This window comes from Mixophyes fleayi, chromosome 7, assembly GCF_038048845.1.
Source record: "Mixophyes fleayi isolate aMixFle1 chromosome 7, aMixFle1.hap1, whole genome shotgun sequence".
NCBI classification, from domain to species: domain Eukaryota; kingdom Metazoa; phylum Chordata; class Amphibia; order Anura; family Limnodynastidae; genus Mixophyes; species Mixophyes fleayi.
The window spans coordinates 136,555,375-136,572,874 of NC_134408.1; the positions used below are offsets into that span (position 1 = coordinate 136,555,375).

The 17,500-nt window shown below is 40.5% G+C and overlaps 1 protein-coding gene across 7 annotated transcripts in view; it reads left to right on the plus strand.

The window, feature by feature from the left end:
* GALNT13 (polypeptide N-acetylgalactosaminyltransferase 13) overlaps nt 1–17,500 on the plus strand; it is a 208,430-nt gene that overhangs the window by 179,854 nt on the left and 11,076 nt on the right. For 2 of the 7 annotated variants that reach the window (XM_075180900.1, XM_075180903.1), the window contains exon 11: nt 14,300–14,329. The exons of 4 other annotated variants lie outside the window; for them this stretch is intronic. In XM_075180900.1, coding sequence (XP_075037001.1) covers nt 14,300–14,329 — 30 coding nt within the window. Of the gene's footprint in view, nt 1–14,299; nt 14,330–17,500 lie in introns of those variants that run through there. One more of the 7 variants, XM_075180907.1, reaches the window with a different exon arrangement.

Below are 17,500 nucleotides of genomic sequence, written 5' to 3' on the forward strand. Positions count from 1 at the left end.
TGCACAAAATGCTAATTGACATATGTGTAAAGCAGAAACCCTCACACATAAACTTGTAACATTTTTATTTCCAATGTTGATTTTTTTATGTAAATATATGAAGATCCAGGTACTCAAAAGTCGACTTGCAGCTTCCTTAAGGAACATATTGCCATATTTATTTATTATCGTGCATTATTTAGTTCATAGCACATAGTGCAAACCAATTACATACAATAACATGAAAGATAAGCAGCACAAGTAGAAGCAGCCAATGAGTGCATTGTACTGAATACTGGCTCAGCCCACACAATGTCTTCCTCCAGTGTGTGTGAAAGGAACATGTAGGGCCTCATTCATTAAGGATCTTAACTTAAGAAACTTCTTATTTCAGTCTCCTGGACAAAACCCTGTTACAATGCAAGGGGTGCAAATTAGTATTTTGTTTTGCACATAAGTTAAATACTGACTGTTTTTTTCATGTAGCTCACAAATATCAACTTTAAATTTCAGTGTACAAATAAGCTATCAAGTATTTGTGTGCTACATGAAAAAAACAGTCAGTATTTAACTTATGTGCAAAACAGAATACTAATTTGCACCCCTTGCATTGTAACATGGTTTTGTCCAGGAGACTGAAATAAGAAGTTTCTCAAGTTAAGATCTTTAATGAATCAGGCCCGTACACTTTAAGACGTTAAATTCTATTATTCTACTGTAGTTTTAGTTCTTCTTCAAAAACGCAAAAAATAAAATTGTGGGCTGTTGTCAGCACTTGACCCAGGACAACAGGTAAGATGCAGAACAGATGGGAAAAACGGGAGAAACACCAGGATTTTACTGTGTCACAACGCCAAATAGTAAACGAATAAAGGGCGAGTAAATTCCCCTGAGACACAGAGAGACAGAAGTGCCCACCAATAATGCTCAAAGGAGTGAAATAAGTGAAGGCACAGGCGCTCAGTGGTTAGCACTTCTGCCTCACAGCGCCTGGGTCATGAATTCAATTCCCGACCATGGCCTTATCTGTGTGGAGTTTGTATGTTCTCCCCGTGTTTGCGTGGGTTTGCTCCGGGTGCTCTGGTTTCCTCCCACACTCCAAAAACGTACTGGTAGGTTAATTGGCTGCTATTAAAAAATTACCTTACTCTCTGTGTGTGTGTGTATATTAGGGTATTTAGACTGTAAGCTCCAATGGGGCAGGGACTGATGTGAATGAGTTCTCTGTACAGCGTTGCGGAATTAGTAGCGCTATATAAATAAATGGTGATGATGATGAAGTGAAGATAAACAGGAATTACCATAACAGCGTACTTGCCAACTTTACTCTTCTTCCCTCCAAGAGATAGGGTGGCAAGTGAGGGGGGGCAGTTGCATGGCACTGTGATTCATGTCATTTTGGCCAAGTCCCCTGACGGCGCAATCTCTCCATCACAACACGAATAGTATGATTGAGACCCCCCATCCTGCCCACATCACTGCAACATAGGTAGTGGGTAGGATGCAGGAGGGTTGTCTGCTCTCCAGGGAGTGCAGGAGAACTACCCAAAATTCGTGAGTCTCTCAGACATTCCGAAAGAATGGGCAGGTATGCGTAACAGACCACTCCTTACTGAAGTGAGACCTGCCAAGATCAGGACAGTGTCAAAGAGGATATCATCAAGGACATTTTCACATGTAACCCAAGTATTTTCCATTTAACAACACTATGACACTGCCGCTAGACCATGTGGTTGCAAAGTATTCCCGTACAAGCAGTCTTGTACCCAGCAAACAGGAGAATTTATAGACTACTAGAAGTAGCACAGAAAGAGAATTATAAACAATGGAGGTTTTATTTCAGAAAGGGGAGATCTAATATATTTTAATGTAGCTCACTACCATTATGGTTTGTTGCAGTGTTCTGTAGGCGATAAAGTCTAGCTTGGTACTTCAGCCTCTATGGCTCTCTTAGTTTCTTGTTGGAACTTATAAAGCCAATGTGTTTGCCAGTAGTTGCTGTGTGATTGATGTCTGACAACGCAGCACTGATGTAATGCAGATAGAATACGTAGAGAGGCGCACAGTGGTCTGTGAGTATTCACAAAACAATACACCCCTCCCTTTTTATTGCATGCCTCTGACATTAAAGATCTTTACTTGTAATTTCTATACAACTCCCAGTACATAAGCGAAGATGGCACAATGCCAAACTAAATGCATATGCAATTTTAACGCAATGCGGTTCAATAATTTACAGAATGAAAAGCAAAAATTGTATGTGTTATTTTGCGCCTTTGCCTCTAGTTGGAAGCTGTGCACATTCCAGCAATGTGCATATATTTTTCTGATCTTTCTACCTGTCTGAAATGGATTTGTAAGCCCTATAATAGCTCTGCCTGTGTACAGGTCATGTAGTCTATCTATGTCTTGTTTCACTGAGGGGGGAGTCAGGTGACAAAGACACTATGTTCTTGACATGGTTTTCAAATGGACACCAGTCCTGAAAAATGATTAAAATAGGTGCTGACATCTAAGTGTAGTGTGCATAAAAATTTGGAGTTAACAAATAAATAGATGGAAATGAACAGAAATGAAAATATATTTAGCAATAAAAATGTGGCCATGTCCCCCGACGGCACAATGTGGCCATCACAACACGAATAGTGTAACTTAGGGTTGGTACACATGGACATTGAAAAACAATGCCTGTTAAAAGCCTAGATTAAACCTTGTACTTTGGCCTTTCTTTTAACAGTGTGCTCAGCCCCTCTACAGCATAGTGTATTGTGTACTTCATGAGCGCTCCGCGAGAACGCCGTTGTACTGAGCGTTAAAGCTCGTTAAAAATTAAGCGAATGCTTGTCAGAGATTGTATGTACGATCCATTCACTTACAGTACTATTTGGACTCTCAGCATTAAAGCTCAAGAATGCAAGAGGGGGAAGGTCAAGGAGGTGATCAAAGCAATAAGTTACAATGCAGACAGAATCTTTTGGTCCCCATGGCATTAAAAGGGGCATTGCATTATATTTAGGTATTAACAATATAGGACAGTATCACTTCTCCACCCCGCTTGTCTAAGTCACCCCTTGATCAATTGTCACACACAAATTTGTCAATGCGGAAGCCATAGTGGGTGAGCTATTTACATAGGCCTCAGTGCATTTTGGTCTCCAGAAAAATGGCTGCCATGTGATATAACTCAGCCAGTAAAAGAAACGTACCGTAAGATAAAAGTTAATTCTCATGAAACTGATGTTCTGGGGTACGGTCCATTTAGGGACTTCTTAGCAAAGTGAGAAAAACTGGCATTTTCCTGTTTATTTCTTCTATAATACTCAGCGCCATTCTCAACATTCTTCTCATGACACAGACAGGTTTGGCCATACAGTAATAATTACTGACTCGCTGCATTAATTTCTGCCCTAACATTCATCACACAGGGTTTCAGGGGACTGTCTCACAGAGCCAGATATAATCATAGTGTCACAACCAAGAGCCACGCACCCAGTCTGCAGAGCCGAGGGTGCAAGGTAAGAAGCAGTGGGGGGGGAAGGGCCGCCACTTCTGAGAAGGGGGGGGGGGGGGGGGGTCACTCACAGGGTTTGCACTGGCCCTGGTCATCTGTTATATAAAAAATAGGGATTCTTCAGTTTCTAAATATATAAAGCATATAGAAAAAGTAATGTAAGTAAATATATTCAGACAATAATATATCAATGATGAAAATCAATAGTAGAAATAAGTAATTACTGGAGCTCTGACACCAAGGAAAAATATGAGCCAATAATCTGTTTGCCCTAGAACCATTGTGATTTGCATTCATAATTCACAGATGTAGGTTAAGGTCAAAATTAAAAGCTGAAATAGAGACCAATATACTTTAATAGGAGTTGAATAGTTTAATTAAAGCCATTTATAGCTACGAAACATACATTACGCCGACAGCTAAGTATAATATAACACGTATGCCATGTAATAAGTAGTTATTGCAATAAATAATGAAGTAGCGGTGAGTGAATGTTCCCAGCTCCTGACAACGTGTCACACTGGCATTTGTCAGCGCCCTTTTCAGGAGGAGATCCCCGGGGGATAGTACAATACAATTCCCAAATGACTCATTAGCGGCAAATCAATGCCTGGTGTTACTAAGTTGCAGCTTCATCGATATACATTTAGAGTATGTGGGTCAGATGTTTCTTCAAGAAGATTAAATCAGCAGCTTATTAGAGTCTAAATTTGCAGACGCCAAGACCTTAATTTACTTAGTAAATATTGTTCTTCTTCTAGAATTACCCCTAAAAAGGTATGTAAAGGTGTAATATATACAAACAAGATACTGTACATACCATACTTGGCATTAGTATTGAGACCCTTGACCATACCTCCTGACTGTCCCAATTTCAGCGGGAGAATCCCAATCTTAGGGCTCTGTTCCACTGTCCCGCCTGGGGACAAGTTTGACCCGCGGCTGGTAATGTTCGGGAAGGGAGGTATGTAATGGGCAGCCTAGCGCTTTACAGCCCCCCACCCCCGTAGTGGTGTGGTCACGCCCCCATTGTGCCATTGCCACGCCCTCAGTCCCGCTGCCGGCCACAGACATGTTGGGAGGTATGCCTTGACCAATTCTCTCATCTTACTGAGTTATACATCTGACACTGCAATTTGGTTCTCTGTAATAAAAAATGCAATTAACATCTTATGAAATAAGCTAAATCCTGGCCGGGAGGTCAAGTGGCAAGTGCCGTAGAGGGGGGCATGGCAACGCGATCACTCGTTGTGAGTAAGTTTTCTGTATAGCGCTGCGGAATTAGTGGCGCTATATAAATAAATGATGATTATAGGCCGTTTTATACATATAAAACCTATTGCTTTTAGTGGCTAATATGAAATATCTTGTATCCCTTCACTTTAGCTAGGGAAATGACTGTACAAACTCACAATGGCTCCGGTCACCCTTATAACCTTGCTATATTTCATTTATGTGCTGTATCGATGTTGTGACACAGGGTGGACAAATCACCTTGTCTGTATTAATTGTGCTGCGTGCAGTGTGCTATAATCAATCTAACCATTAGGTGGAGCCATTGAGAAAGATTTTGTTATTCCTTGGAAATTGTTATATGTTAATGGTGAATATAGTTGCAGATGCTTCTTACTCAGCAGTATGCATTGAGATGTGAAAACTGACATGACATCTGAAATGTAGATTCATCAACAAAGTTACAGCACAAAAACAAAATCTATGGGAGATAAATGGAGCTAGAAAAATACTCAACTGCTCCAGTTCTCTTTAGCTGTCCTAATTCGGATTATTTCTGGAGCCCTCACTTGTTAGTTTATCGGGAGATGAATGTGTTGTATATTATGCTATGGTCAGAATATATATTTATAATATAGCAGGAACGCTCTTACTGCCCACTTCATGAGCCGTTGTAATCAGGAAACTTAGACCTCATTTCGTCATGTAGGAGAGAGCATCCAAAAGGTTTTGGTGAAGTGACCCTCTGCAGGGTGGGTGTGAGGTTCTCCTCCTCAAGTTGCTGGGCAGGCTGTTGATTATTTTAATCTATAAATAAATAATAAAGCTTTTCTTCCTTTGTAAATCAGAAGCTGGAGTTAGCTTCATTTTTTGTCAACAGTTTAATATAGTGTTTATGGCTAAGAAAAGACCAGTTACATGTTACATTATATATGTATAAGTGTAACATGCCTGACAGCGCTGTGTCATGAGTTTGATTCCAAGAGAAAGAGAAGAGATACAGAAGAGAGAGGAGAGAGAGAAGAGAGAAGAGAAATGAATGAGAGAGAGAAGAGAGGGAGGAGAGTGAGAGAAGGGAGAAAGGAGAGAGAGAAATGAGTGAGAGAAGAGAGAGAGAAAGAATGGATAGATGAGAGGAAAGAGGAGAGTGAGAGAAGAGAAAGAGAGAATATATAGATGAGACATAGAGAAGAGAAAGAGGAGAGTGAGAGAAGAGAAAGAGAGAATATATAGATGAGACATAGAGAAGAGAAAGAGGAGAGTGAGAAGAGAGAGAGAAGGAGGAGAGAGAGAATAAAAAAGAATAGATAGATGAGAGAGAGGAGAGTGAGAGAAGAGAGAATGAATAGAGAGATGAAAGAGGGGAGAGTGAGAGAAGAGAGAGAAAGATGTGATAGATGAGAGAGTGAGGGGAGAGTGAGAGAAGAGAGAGAATGGAGAGAAATAATTGATAGATGAGAGAGGAGAGTGAGAAGAGATAGATGAGAGTGAGAGAAGAGAGAGAGAGAGGAGAGTGAGAGAAAAGAGATGGATGAGAGAGAGAGGAGAGTGAGAGAGAAGAGAGAGAGAGGAGAGTGAAAAAAGAGAGTACAAGACATTCAGGGGCATATTCAATTAGGGTTCCGGTTCGCGGGATCGCGCCGGAACGGGCCGCGAACTTAATCCACGTTACCGCAATAACGTGGATTTTCGTTTGCAGCCCATAGGGTTGCGTACGAAAATCCGCATTATTGCGGTACCGTAATACCGGCAAGAATGCGCACTTTTCGCGGTAACGTGCGTTACCGCGAACCGGAACCCTAATTGAATATGCCCCTCAGAATGTAAGTTTCAATGGGGAAGGGACTGATATAATACTCCCTGTGCAGCGCTGTGTAATATAATTAGTGCTATATAAATAAACAGTGATAATAATATTTATATGATTCAACCAACTTTTTATAGTAAGCTTCAACATATACGACAAATTGGGAGGAACAATACTTTAGCTATTAAAATTGAAATTAAACTTAGAAGTAAGCAATTGTCTATATTCACAAGTTACCGCCACACAACTGCCCTTAGTAGAGTTATGGAGTGGACTAGGGGAGATGGGAATGAACAGTGGGTGGGGGTGGAGAACACCACTACGGACACCCCTCTACATATTTTACTTAGACACGTAATTGTGACTCCGCACATCCCTACCCATTCTCCCCCAGTTTATTTAATCCAGATTTTCCTCCTGGTATACTCAGGAAACGTTCAGAAGGTGGGCTTTAGAAGGTGGTCAACTGGTGGTCAATGGGCAACTCTGCTCTTTCACAGAATTACAGGCTAACTATTCTATGGAGGGTAATGAGTTTTGGGGTTACCTTCAATTGCAGCATTTCTTTAGATCTTGGGGGGGGGGGGCATTAAGACTTTAGGTAGGGACCTGTCCCTCTTCGAGACTCACAGTCCTTTGCATAACGCCCCCACACATACCATCTCAGGCATTTATAAAATTCTCTTAGATGAGCGATTTGCCTCCAGAGTGACATTCGCAATGTCCTGGGATAGGAATATATCTTCGGCAGCAGTCCAAGTGTCTTGGTCCAAGATATTTCAAGCTACACATGGATGTTCTCTCAGTGTAACGGTTGTAGAAACACAATATAAACTCTTATCCAGGTGGTATAGATGTCCATCTTCCATATCTTCCACAACACAGTTTATTAGACCTGTTGGAAATGTAACAGGGCTCCTGGATCGTTTACCATATATGGTGGGAGGTATTTTGGTTGTTGGAAAAGATAGTTGCATATGAGGTCCCAGTTGACCCAGACCTTTGGCTGCTGCCCCCACAGTAGCGTCCCTATCTCAGAGTATAAAAAGACTTTGCTGAAGCATTTGACTAATGCAGCTAAAGCCATTATCCCATTGCACTGGCGTTCACCGTCTCCTCCATCAATTACTGAATGTTTCCATCGCATAGACTTTTACTTGTCGATGGATGATATTATCTTGTCGACTATGGATAAATACTCAGGCTTTCTGCTCCGTGGCTCAGCTGGCTGGAGTTAAATGAGTCTAGGGATTACGCGGCTACTTTCTCCCCGCTCGGTTCCTCATAATGTTTCTACCCAACGACCCGCGACTTTACGTTCTCCTGTCCCCGGCCTTTCTTTGACACACTCATTAAAGATGCTCCCGATCAATCCTCATTCTTTTTCGTCTCCTTCTGTCTTCTCCCTTGGATCTACTTCACTCCCTCCCCACTTCACTTCACTCAAATGACCCCCCTCCCCCCGTTTTCTATTTTTCACGTCCACGTATAAAACAAAAATGTTCTGATGTTTTATGTCAATCATGACTTGACTGTTGTACGTCACTGATCATTGGTTTTATGTGTTTTACCAATGACTCTTTGCCGTCCCGCTTGTTCCTGTTGATGGCCAGAATACTAAATAAAGAGTATATTAAAAAATAGAGTGCATTTAAACAAAGGACCCTACCCCTGGTGAGCTCACATTTTAATTAGGATTATATAAGTAAATATTAATTCAATATGTAACCATTAATTACATTAATGATAAAATATCCTCCGTCTCCTCTGTTATTTCTGCTCAGTACAAGCCATGGACTTTCCAGCGGTCTCTGAATTACAAGTCACATGGCGCTGACCACCATGGGAAAACTGGAGTGTCCACCCACACACAATGTTTACTCAGAAGAAGGCGTATGAATACAATAGGCTTAGAGAGACTAAACTAGCAGCTGATAATTGCAGTATGAAGATCCTAAGTTAAATTATGTATATTACAGTTTTTTACAATACCTAGATTATTTGTTATTTTAATTACCGGAGCTTTTACAATTTTCTGTATTGTATAAGTGCTGAACGTGGGCTGTGAAAGCTGTCGGGGTGAAGTCATGTCTTTAAGGCAAACCACACAGTAGAAAGAAACTTTAATAATATATTGTACTTGCAACATACGTGTATACATTTATTTTTATTTATACCAAGGTTATATACCGCACCGAGTATGGTCCAAAACCCCCATCATCATCATAATCATTACCATTTATTTATATAGCGTCACTAATTCCGCAGCACTGTACAGAGAACTCATTCACATCAGTCCCTGTCCCATTGGGGCTTACAGTCTAAATTCCCTAACATACACACACACAGACAGAAAGACAGACAGAGAGAGAAAGAGAGAGCCAATTAACCTACTAGAATGTTTTTGGAATGTGGGAGGAAACCGGAGCACCTGGAGGAAACTCACGCAAACACGGGGAGAACATTCAAACTCCACACAGATAAGGCCATGGCCGGGAATTGAACTCATGACCCCAGCGATTTGAGGCAGAAGTGCTAACCACTAGCTGAAGATACTATGGTTAAATATTAGGGGGGGGGGAGCACCCTCACATAAATATAATTCACTGAGAAGAGAAACAGGAGAAAATGTGTTGAACCAGGGCACTCCTAGACCAATCATTCAATGGAATACAATTCCATAATGCTTTATTGGTATACATTAAAAATATAGAAGAATCCATAATGGAGAGGCTACCGGAATATTAAAAATCAAAAAATGAATTATGACTCGTAGAAATCAATTCAAAGCTGTTAAAAAGGCAGCAAAGTGCTGCTAACCACCTCACTACTCCCTACTTTCATATCTTCAAATTATTGATCCTTAGTAATGTTCACTTTAAGTGTCAATGTTCATATCACGTATCTAGTGATTTCGTGCTGGAACATTCAATAAAATATTACAACCAGTGTGTGTTCTGAGTTAGTTATTGAAAATACAAAACTCGTGTTGTATCTCAAAGGATTAATTCCACATGTATAGTTATCCACTATTATTGTTCCAATGATTATATATCTTCAACATATGTCTTGTTAAAGGGAATGTGGCCAGATCACAATTATAATTGTAACCTAAAAAGGAGATATAAATGTTTATAAGTACATTTCTACACCAGCTATGTCCTATTATACAATAGCTGATGCGTCCTTAAGGGTTGGTTCCACCCTTCAATGTGTAAACATATTACCCACAGCTGGTTATTTCAATAGTGGTAGGGTAGTCCCTTTATTATTGTCTTTTTAGGAATAACCAGCTATGCTGCTGAGATTTATCATACCACGTAAGCACGCTGAAGAGTTCTATTCATATGTGATATAATTGTGGATTTGCTCATATATATGTCTCTATACAGCTTCCATTCCCTGTAAGATATGGTCGTTTCAGCCAGTCATTAAGCTGACCTTTAATTTCCCTATAAGAGAAGGCGCAATTATCTAAGCTTATTAAGAACACATTTATACCGGATTCTCATTCACATAGATATTGCCTATATTGGCTAATATACTGAGCATAAATCTGCTCTGGTTCTAATAGGAACATTTCTTATAAATATAAATTGCACAGTTGGAGTAGCGAGGGTGGCATGTTGACGACGCGCGTTTCGCTAGTAGCTTAGTCAAGGATAACCGAAGGGTAATAAATGTCATTTTTTATAGTACTAAGACACACCTACCTCATCAATATTCACCCCTGCTTGGAGACGTTTGTTAGTAACGGGCCATCATTGGATCATGCGATAGTATAGTAGACCAATCATCAAGAATCCTACGGTCTCCAGTAATGTGTCTGTATATAAGATGGACTTTTAATCCAGCCTATCGGATGCTAAAACCCGCCTCCTAAAACGCCCTGATTGGATAACATCCATTTGTTTGCTTTGGACAAACGGAGACTGTCATAGATAATGTGATCGGGTCGAAATGTACTGCATCGCTTAAAACATAGGAACATTTTAAATGGATTAATGGAATAGATAGTGTGATCGGATCGGAATTTACAGCGTCACTTGAAACATAGAACCATTTAAGTGGATTTACAGCTGAACGTGGGCTGTGAAAGCTCTCGGGGTGAAGTCATGGCTTAAAGGCAAACCAAAAAAGTAGAAAGAAACTTTAATAATATATTGTACTTGCAACATATGTGTATACATTTATTTTTTTTACTTTTTTTACTGTACCTTAGTGTTTGTGGCTGAATATATAACAATGTTTTTGTTATAGGACTTTATCTTCTTTTTATGACTACGTTTGCTTGTAAAGCTCTCTATTCAGCATAGTTGCCATTCTTTGTTCCCTCTTTCCTATAATCCCTTTATCTCCTTACTGAATCCTCCTGTCAATCTTATTGATGTCTGCTAAGCCATGCACAGTGCAATATCTTTGTGGATGTGGCCTATTAGCAAGGAATATGTGTGACATCATTAGGGCAGGGTATGATGCAATTTAAAATGTGGCCAAGTCCAAAAAGAGACATGAAAATATGATAGTAATCAGGCAAAGATTTGACAGATAAAATTCCCTAATTTTCCTGAAGCTTGCATAGATGGATAGTCTAAAACTATATCTAAAATATACATTTCCCTGTTCTAAGCACTATGGGCCTGATTCATTAAGGAAAGTACAGCAAAAAAGGAGTAACTTTGCACCTTGGCAAAACTATGTTGCACTGGAGGGGGAGGTAAATTTAAAATGCGATGGCAGATTTAAAGTTGGGGTAGGACATGTCCTAGATCAACTCTTAGGGGCATATTCAATTCCAATCCGATTCGCGGTAATGCGCGTTACCGCGGAAAATGCACACAACTGCTGGTAATACGGTATCGCAATAACGCAGATTTTCGTACGCAGCCCTACGGGCTGCGAACGAAAATCCACGTTATTGCGGTACCGTGGATTACGTTCGCGGCCATTCCAGCGCGATCCCGCGAATCGGGATCGGAATTGAATATGCCCCTAAATGTCAGTGTAAAAATAAAGCTATCGAGTATTTGTGTGCTACATGAAAAAAACAGTATTTTCCTTATGTGCAAAATAATAAACTAATTTGCACCCCTTGTAATATGGTTCTGTCCAGGCATCTGACACTTGTGCCTGGAGTGGGGAGGGAAAGGGGCCATGTACAGTAGAGACATGTTCACATACATGCAGCTGAGGTAGACCAGCTTGGAGACCCTTATACGTATGTCAGGAGCTGTGTCTTTTGCAGCTGCTAGAGCATACCTCCTGATGTCCTGATTTTAGGGCTCTGTCCCACTCGGGGACATATTTGTCTTGTAGGTTGGAATGTTGGAGCACAGGTGTTATGTAATGGGCAGCCTAGCACTTTCCTTTCCAATGTTAGCCACACCCCCTGTCTGGCTGCCAGGGACAGACATGTTGGGAGGTATGACTAGAGGGCAGGTGAAAATACACAATGATGATGATAACAGTTACCAGCACTAGCTAGCCGCTTCTGATTTGCTGATTGCGAATTCACTCCTAAAGCTGTATTACGAATCGGGGTCTTAGTCCTGTTTACACCACTCGGCGGTACCATATCACTGTACATCTCCCCTTTGATTGAAGGCAGCATTCTTTCCTGGAACAAGTGTGACTTCTGTCTGCAGTACTGTAGGCTGCCATCTTGGGCGAGACATTTGCTAAACATCCTACTGAGTCTGAACAACTGATCTCATCCACCAATTAGCTTCCTCTGCAGACTATAAGAGTCTCCTCCTACACTCAGCAAATTGCTAGTGCAACCGTTCCAGTTGCTGTTTGTTTGCTGCTTCATCCTGTCTGCTGTATACAGATCTCAACCAGCAACCCTTTGTGTGAATTCAGCCTCATCCTGTTGCTAATACATGGACTTCAACCATTTACTCTCTGAGTGAGTATAGATTCATCCTGTTTGCTGTTGGATGGACTTCAAACCATTAATCCTTTGTGTGAATTCAGCTTCATCCTATTGCTGTTATATGGATTTCAAACCATTAACCCTTTGTGAAAATTCAGCTTCACTCTGCTTGCTGAAATAAAGACTTTGGCTATTTATTCCTCATGTGGATTCACCTTCATTCTATCTGCTTGTTTACAGTTTACAGCTGTTACCTTCTGTGTGGATCCTCCTCTCATCAATCTAGCCCTGCCTCTACTACTGGCTATCTGGGGTAGTAGGTTGTTGTTCTGAGTCATCCACTTTCTGGAGCAATCTCTGTGCTTTGGGGTACCGACTTTCAGTTCCAGGCCTACCTCAGATTCTGAGCTCTGAGTTGTCCAGGGCCAGCTCCAGGCTTATTCTGTTCAGGAGGTTGCCACCCCCTGTATTGTCTCTGCCTGAGTTCTGACTCTTCCCAGTCTCAGTTGTGGTACTATATTTCTCTGAGTTTCTGAGTTCTTGGCAGTATTGAGTCTCTGGTCATGGGGTCAGGTCCTCTCTGTTCTCACGTCCAGGTTCCACTCCATCAGGTCCAAATTCCAGTCATTTATTCCAGTACAGAGTCCAATCCAGCATTCCTCCTCCTAACGTCTGGTATACAGGAATAGAGGTACCCCTATGAGCAAGACACTCATCCAGCCTCCCAGTTTCCACCACATCCCTGCCACAGCTAGCCCCAAGGGTCCCGAGACGGATCCCAGAAACCCTATTGCTGTGACAAGCTGATAGGTGCTTTCTTCATTGATCGAGCATATATTATGATTTTGTGGCCGTATTCTATATCTGCTATATCATGTTAAGCCCAATAAGAATTTGTTTTTTTACTATCAAAACAAACGTTAACTAACTTTTCTTGTGTTGGTTGCGTTTATGTGTAGGCGGGTGTATGTATGCCTGACGTAAAGCTGGCGCCTATGCAACAGGTGCAGGTTAGACGCATCATACGATGTGTGCCGCTCAGCATGTGGGCATAATCACGCTATTTTTACAGGCTGCCTTTTTTTAGCGTAAATAAGGCCCAACATGCATTCAACTCAGCATCCAGCCCAGTGTGTCCCTTCAAACTTCCAGTAATGACACTAGTCATCCCCCAGTGTATGAATTCACCAGTAAAGTAGATACATTTCTATTACATTGATGACTGCAAGCTTCTCTGCCTTTTCTCTCTCCTTCCCCATTCAAGTCTAATACAAAATACAGAAACTTCGCTCCTTAACAGTTTTTAAACATGTCCATGTTCAACAGAGGATTGGGGCCATATAGGTTGATGGGCATAACTTATAAAACATACAATTTAAATTAGTAATATACAGGCTTTGGCATATGTCAATGAACAATAGTGTCAAAGTTAAGTTGTCAAGTGACCAGTGAAGTTCAGATTCATACGGCCGGAGAGTGAACACACACAGGTGGGTGTTGCAAAATACTCCCGAGTTTATTAAACAAGGCAACATCTCTAGTGCTTAAGTCACATTGCTCATTGTCACTGTGCAAGCGTATCAGCTGTGTAGCTTATACGTCACTGAGCCAGCAAAAAACTTAGTACGTGTCTTCAAGGTTAAATAAGCTGGAACAGAATATAACAAGTGTGGGTGTAGATTCATTTCAACATTCCTTTGAACAAAACAATTTGGACATTAACTCTTTCAATCGTAAGTTTAGTTTTAAAGATTCTGCTACATTTTTATTGCCCTATGTTTTAACATACTATATACGTACTTGAAACAATTTCTAGTAGTCCTGTAGTTTAGAAGGAAAAATGTTATTTTAAACCTTATTTGATTCATTTTTTTTATGTTTTTCCTTTTGTCAGTATGCAGGTAAATGGGAATATAATTTTGAGGTAAGAGAATTTTGCAACATTTATAAATGTTTCAAAAACTAAATAAATAACCAAATCTATTATGTTGTTGCCATGTAGATAATAATCACAGTATTGGATTTGCGATACCCGTTATTTATTGGAAGACCAGAAATGTTTTGTTCACAGATTTTACAATTTATCTTAGCCACAGTTCCCTCTAATCTGAATAATCTAGGAATCATTATGTTAAATTTAAATTTGGAAACTCCACTGTGGAGGGTTGCACTGAACAGCAGTTTCTCAGTTCAGCATTTCAGGGTCGTTCTCATAGATTAAGCATAATATGCAAAGCAAATTTTATCTTATGTCTACATTTCATAGTATCTGATTAATGCACCGAAGAATTTTTGTATCAAATTTGCAAAAAAAAAAATGTTTCTTTTTGCACCCCAGTTCTTGCGTTAAACTTAAAGGGGATATCAATGGCCCTATTTGCTTTGTTTGTCCCCCTAGACTGATTTTGGTATGTTACCAAATCCTCTTCTCTTTGCAACAGCTTTGTGGCCTAATCACCGCCATATCTCATTTGTACAAAACACATAAATACGTTCTATAGGTCATTAAAAAAGATCATGGATTATTTAAAAGTGTCATGTACACATTAGAAAATTATTATGAGTATGACTTTAAAACAAGGATCCAACTGCATCTTTGGCCTTTTCATAAATCCAACGATCGTAGATTTACAAAATGTAAATTTCTTTTTTAACCCTCCATTTTATGGTTAACAGAAAGGAGGATATTGATATCTGGGTGTAAATGTATCAAGCTGCGAGATTTCCGGCGGGTTTGAAAAGTGGAGATGTTGCCTATAGCAGCCAATCAGATTCTAGCTATAATTTTGTAGAATGTACTAAATAAATGATAACTAGAATCTGATTGGTTGCTATAGGCAACATCTCCAACCCGCCGGAAACTCGCAGCTTGATAGATTTACCCCCAGGAGTATTAATAAATGGGTAGAAAGTGTCTTGACAACTTGTAAGGTGATGTCACGAGATTCAACACTGCACTTTTAAAGCAGCAAAAGTGTAAAGTTTGGTAGAAATGTAAAGATAAATGCTCTGAAGATGCTCCAAAATTAAGGGGAATTGCCCCTCTCTTGTTACGTGAGACCACTTTTATGTGCATTATCTTCAGAACTGAAATACCTCCATGTGGCTGGGTAAGAAATTTTACCCTTCACTTTAATGCATTATTGGAGCAATTTAGTGACTCTGAACTGGTCAAGCTGGTAAGGTTGTGTATTTATTCAATGCCATTTGGCACCAACCTAAACTTGATGTTAATTCTCTTTGGAGAAATAGTCAGTGCTATAATTGTCAAACGCCACCCAAGATAAATTTTGTCACCCTATGACACTTTTCACTAGCTACATTTATACACTTAATTTAGTCTGTGACTGAGTATCTTGAGGATAAGGAGACACATACAGGGTCCAGCTGTTAATCACCATGTACAGTTGATGTAATGGAATGTTGCGGTTCTGCTTTTGGGTATAATGGAATCGAAATAAGTGTACTAAGTCTGATGAGGCGACAAGGAGACTAATATTAATGCTCTTGTACTTTCAGAGTGTTCTTCACTGAGCTTAATGCGCCAAGACGATAAACTATTGTAAAACTTGAAGTCTGTAGCACTTATCCACAGCATTTTTTAAACACTTAACTAGAATAATATATGATGTATCATTGAACATGACACATTAGAACATTTGGAGGTTGTGATGCCAAACTAATTTTGCCTGATACCATGGCTGGCCTTTGATGTTTGTGAGGTTACAGAGGCTACCAAATAGACTGATTTAACGTTGCCCTATTCTAGTGCCATGTAAGAGTTCAGTAGCAAAGGTTTGTGCTCCATTTATAAAAACGAAAATCTGAATATTTAGGCCAATGCATTTCTCATGATTAGGACATTTCCTTAACATAAAATACCCAAATTGGACCACCACCTGAATAGTAGGCATGGCAGCAGATCAGAGAGAGTACGTCTCATAGGCAAACCGAGGGGGGGGGGGTTTCCTAGTGTCTGGAAAACCCCCCTCCAAGCCTGGGGCACTGTATAATTGAGGTGGCTGGACCCTGCCCCCGCTTTACACGGCTCTGCTTGAAAAGGGAGAGCTGCGTGCACCTAACAGTAGTGCACGCAGCATTGCCCATGTATATTATGGGGATAGGAAGAGTTGGAGAGCAGCCAAGCGCTGTCTAATATTACAGCCACGCCCCCATGCATGCTGGTCACGCCCACTGGCGGCGTGGTGTGGAAACCCCCCTCTACAAATCCTGCGTTTGCCCCTGCGTCTCACTCCTCAATATCCACACTGATTAAAGAAACTGCTATAAAGTATATCACCGTTCATATTACACCCGTCACAAGTTAAATAAATTGTTCCCAACAGCTGACCTGCGCTGTTAGAGGAATTGTGGCAACAGAGGGACTTTCCTCCACATTTGGTGGACTTGCCAACCTTATTTTGGGATGAGATCTATAGAATCCTTAACTCTATATCGGAAGCCCCAATCTTCGAAGATCCATGGATACTCCTTCTTTGTTATCCTCCCCAAAATCTTTCATTCCATAAAATTAGTTTTGCATATTTTGACTATTGCTGAAAACAAGTTGACACCAATCCAATGGAGCAGATCACATATTACCTCCGTGACAGATCAGAGGGGAAATGTATCAAGCTGTGAGTTTCAGGCAGGTTTGAAAAGTAGAGATGTTGCCTATAGCAACCAATCAGATTCTAGCTATCGTTTGGTAGAATGTACTAAATAAATGATAACTAGAATCTGATTGGTTGCAATAGGAAACATCTCCATTTTTTAAACCCGGTGGAAACTCACAGCTTGATACATTTACCCCCAGTATAGGCCCCATGGCTTTTTAGGGAAGATAGAATTGCCCTTGTGACGACTAACACCTAGTCCAATTTAGCCAAATTCATTGATTATAGAGAACAGGTTTCTCCATGCCCTGGTTCCTCAGTTCACCAGCACACACTAACTATCTGTGACCACCCCCCCCCCCCTCATTTCCTACCCCTCTTTTCCTTGTTTATAGTTTGTATTCTTGTAAATATTATTCTTGTATGTATTTTATGATTATATCATTACACTATTTGTAACTGTTACTTGTGTCCGTTGA